Below are 1,548 nucleotides of genomic sequence, written 5' to 3'. Positions count from 1 at the left end.
TGTGTGTGTGTGTGTGTGTGTGTGTGTGTGTGTGTGTGTGTGTGCGTGCGTGCGTGTGTGCGTGCGTGTGTGAGCGCGTGTGTGTGTGTGCGTGTGTGTGTGTGCGTGCGTGCGTGCGTGCGTGTGTGTGTCACTGTGTGTGTCTGTGTTGCAGGACTTGAGCAAGAACGGGGAGATGCCAATCAACGCGCACATTGACCGTGACCTGACGCGTCAGCGAATAGGTCAACGTGACGGCCTATCCTTCCACGACATCAAGCTCGCTAACATTGTCTACTGTGACGGTATGTGTGTATATCGCGTGTCACTACGTACATGATGGATGTTAACGTTGTCTTATAGCGTGAATGTGAACCCAATGGAATATATTTATACTATTCGATGATGATAATATGATGATGTGGTTGATATATGATATATGTAGTAAGTAAGTAAGTAAACACTTTATTTAACGACGGTAAAACATGTTAGGTACAGACACAATAAATTGGCGCGGACCTATCTTCCACATGGCCGTCTCAAATGATATGATTATATGATGGTATGATAGTAGCAGGAGTGGATAATAATAGATCTATTATTATTCTAATATTAAAATCTGTTATTATTCACTCCTGATAGTATGATGTTTATACATGATCATATAATGTTACGGTAGCAATACTGCTCAGGTATGCTAAATATACTGTAGCAGTGGATATGCGGTGTTGTCGATGGATACCGGTATAGTTGCGAGGTGCTTTTCGGTCGCAATTTTAATACCCACTTTATTTGATAGATCGCACCCATGGACAGCTATGTATACGTAGAAATTATGTATGTAGCCTCCCAAACAGTTCCGAATCCCCGCATTAGTCAATTCCTAACACAGGCGTCCAATCATGGAAAATTTAGAAAAGTGCTCAAATCCCCATTGTTAGAAATGCTGAAGTTGCTGATTTTTCAAACGCTATTTCTAGAAATTCACAACTCCGATTCCAATTTTGTTTGTTACGTTTCAATGCTAACATATCAAAGGGAAAAAGAGTCCCTGGAATTTAAAGAAAATATTATATTTTATAATTTATGGCTTTTTGTTTACGAAATTGTTGCGTTTTGAAAATCACTACAATTTTCGTACATCTTTTCAACTTATTTCTTAACTTAAAACATTTCAAACATTTCCAGAGACCCTTTTTTAGTTCATATTATGAACAACTTTTGGTTAAAGGTTTAGGTCCCAACTCTTTGTTTCTGAGAAATAACAAAAAAAACTCTTTTTTGTATAAATTTACTAATTCGATGAATACGTACAGAGTCGACGATTGGGACGTGTGCGATGCCGATGGACGATACGTAGACGTAGACAATGTTTGACAAGTCCAAATGTGACTGATACGCTGAGTTTTACTTCAAGACACAGTACGAGTTACAGAAAGTGACATAGTAGTCGACGGTCACAAACCCGGGTTCTGCTCTCCCGTGTCTGTCCCGCCTAACATTCTCAGCCCCCTTCCTAAAGCTCTCTTCCTCCTCCTCCTCCTCCTCCTCCTCCTCCTCCTCCTCCTC

General features: G+C 40.5%; 1 protein-coding gene across 1 annotated transcript in view; it reads left to right on the top strand.

Annotated features, from left to right (window-relative positions):
• Window positions 1–172: 172 nt before the first annotated feature.
• Window positions 173–1,548, top strand: part of LOC106816719 (zinc metalloproteinase dpy-31-like) — a 23,339-nt gene continuing 21,963 nt past the window's right edge. Inside the window, exon 1 of the mRNA XM_014821337.1 lies at window positions 173–284. Coding sequence (XP_014676823.1) covers window positions 176–284 — 109 coding nt within the window. The 5' untranslated portion in view covers window positions 173–175. The remainder of the gene's footprint in view (window positions 285–1,548) is intronic.

This window comes from Priapulus caudatus, unplaced genomic scaffold (genome assembly GCF_000485595.1).
Source record: "Priapulus caudatus unplaced genomic scaffold, Priapulus_caudatus-5.0.1 Scaffold1462, whole genome shotgun sequence".
NCBI lineage: Eukaryota > Metazoa > Priapulida > Priapulimorpha > Priapulimorphida > Priapulidae > Priapulus > Priapulus caudatus.
This window is presented reverse-complemented; position numbering and strand designations above follow the sequence as displayed.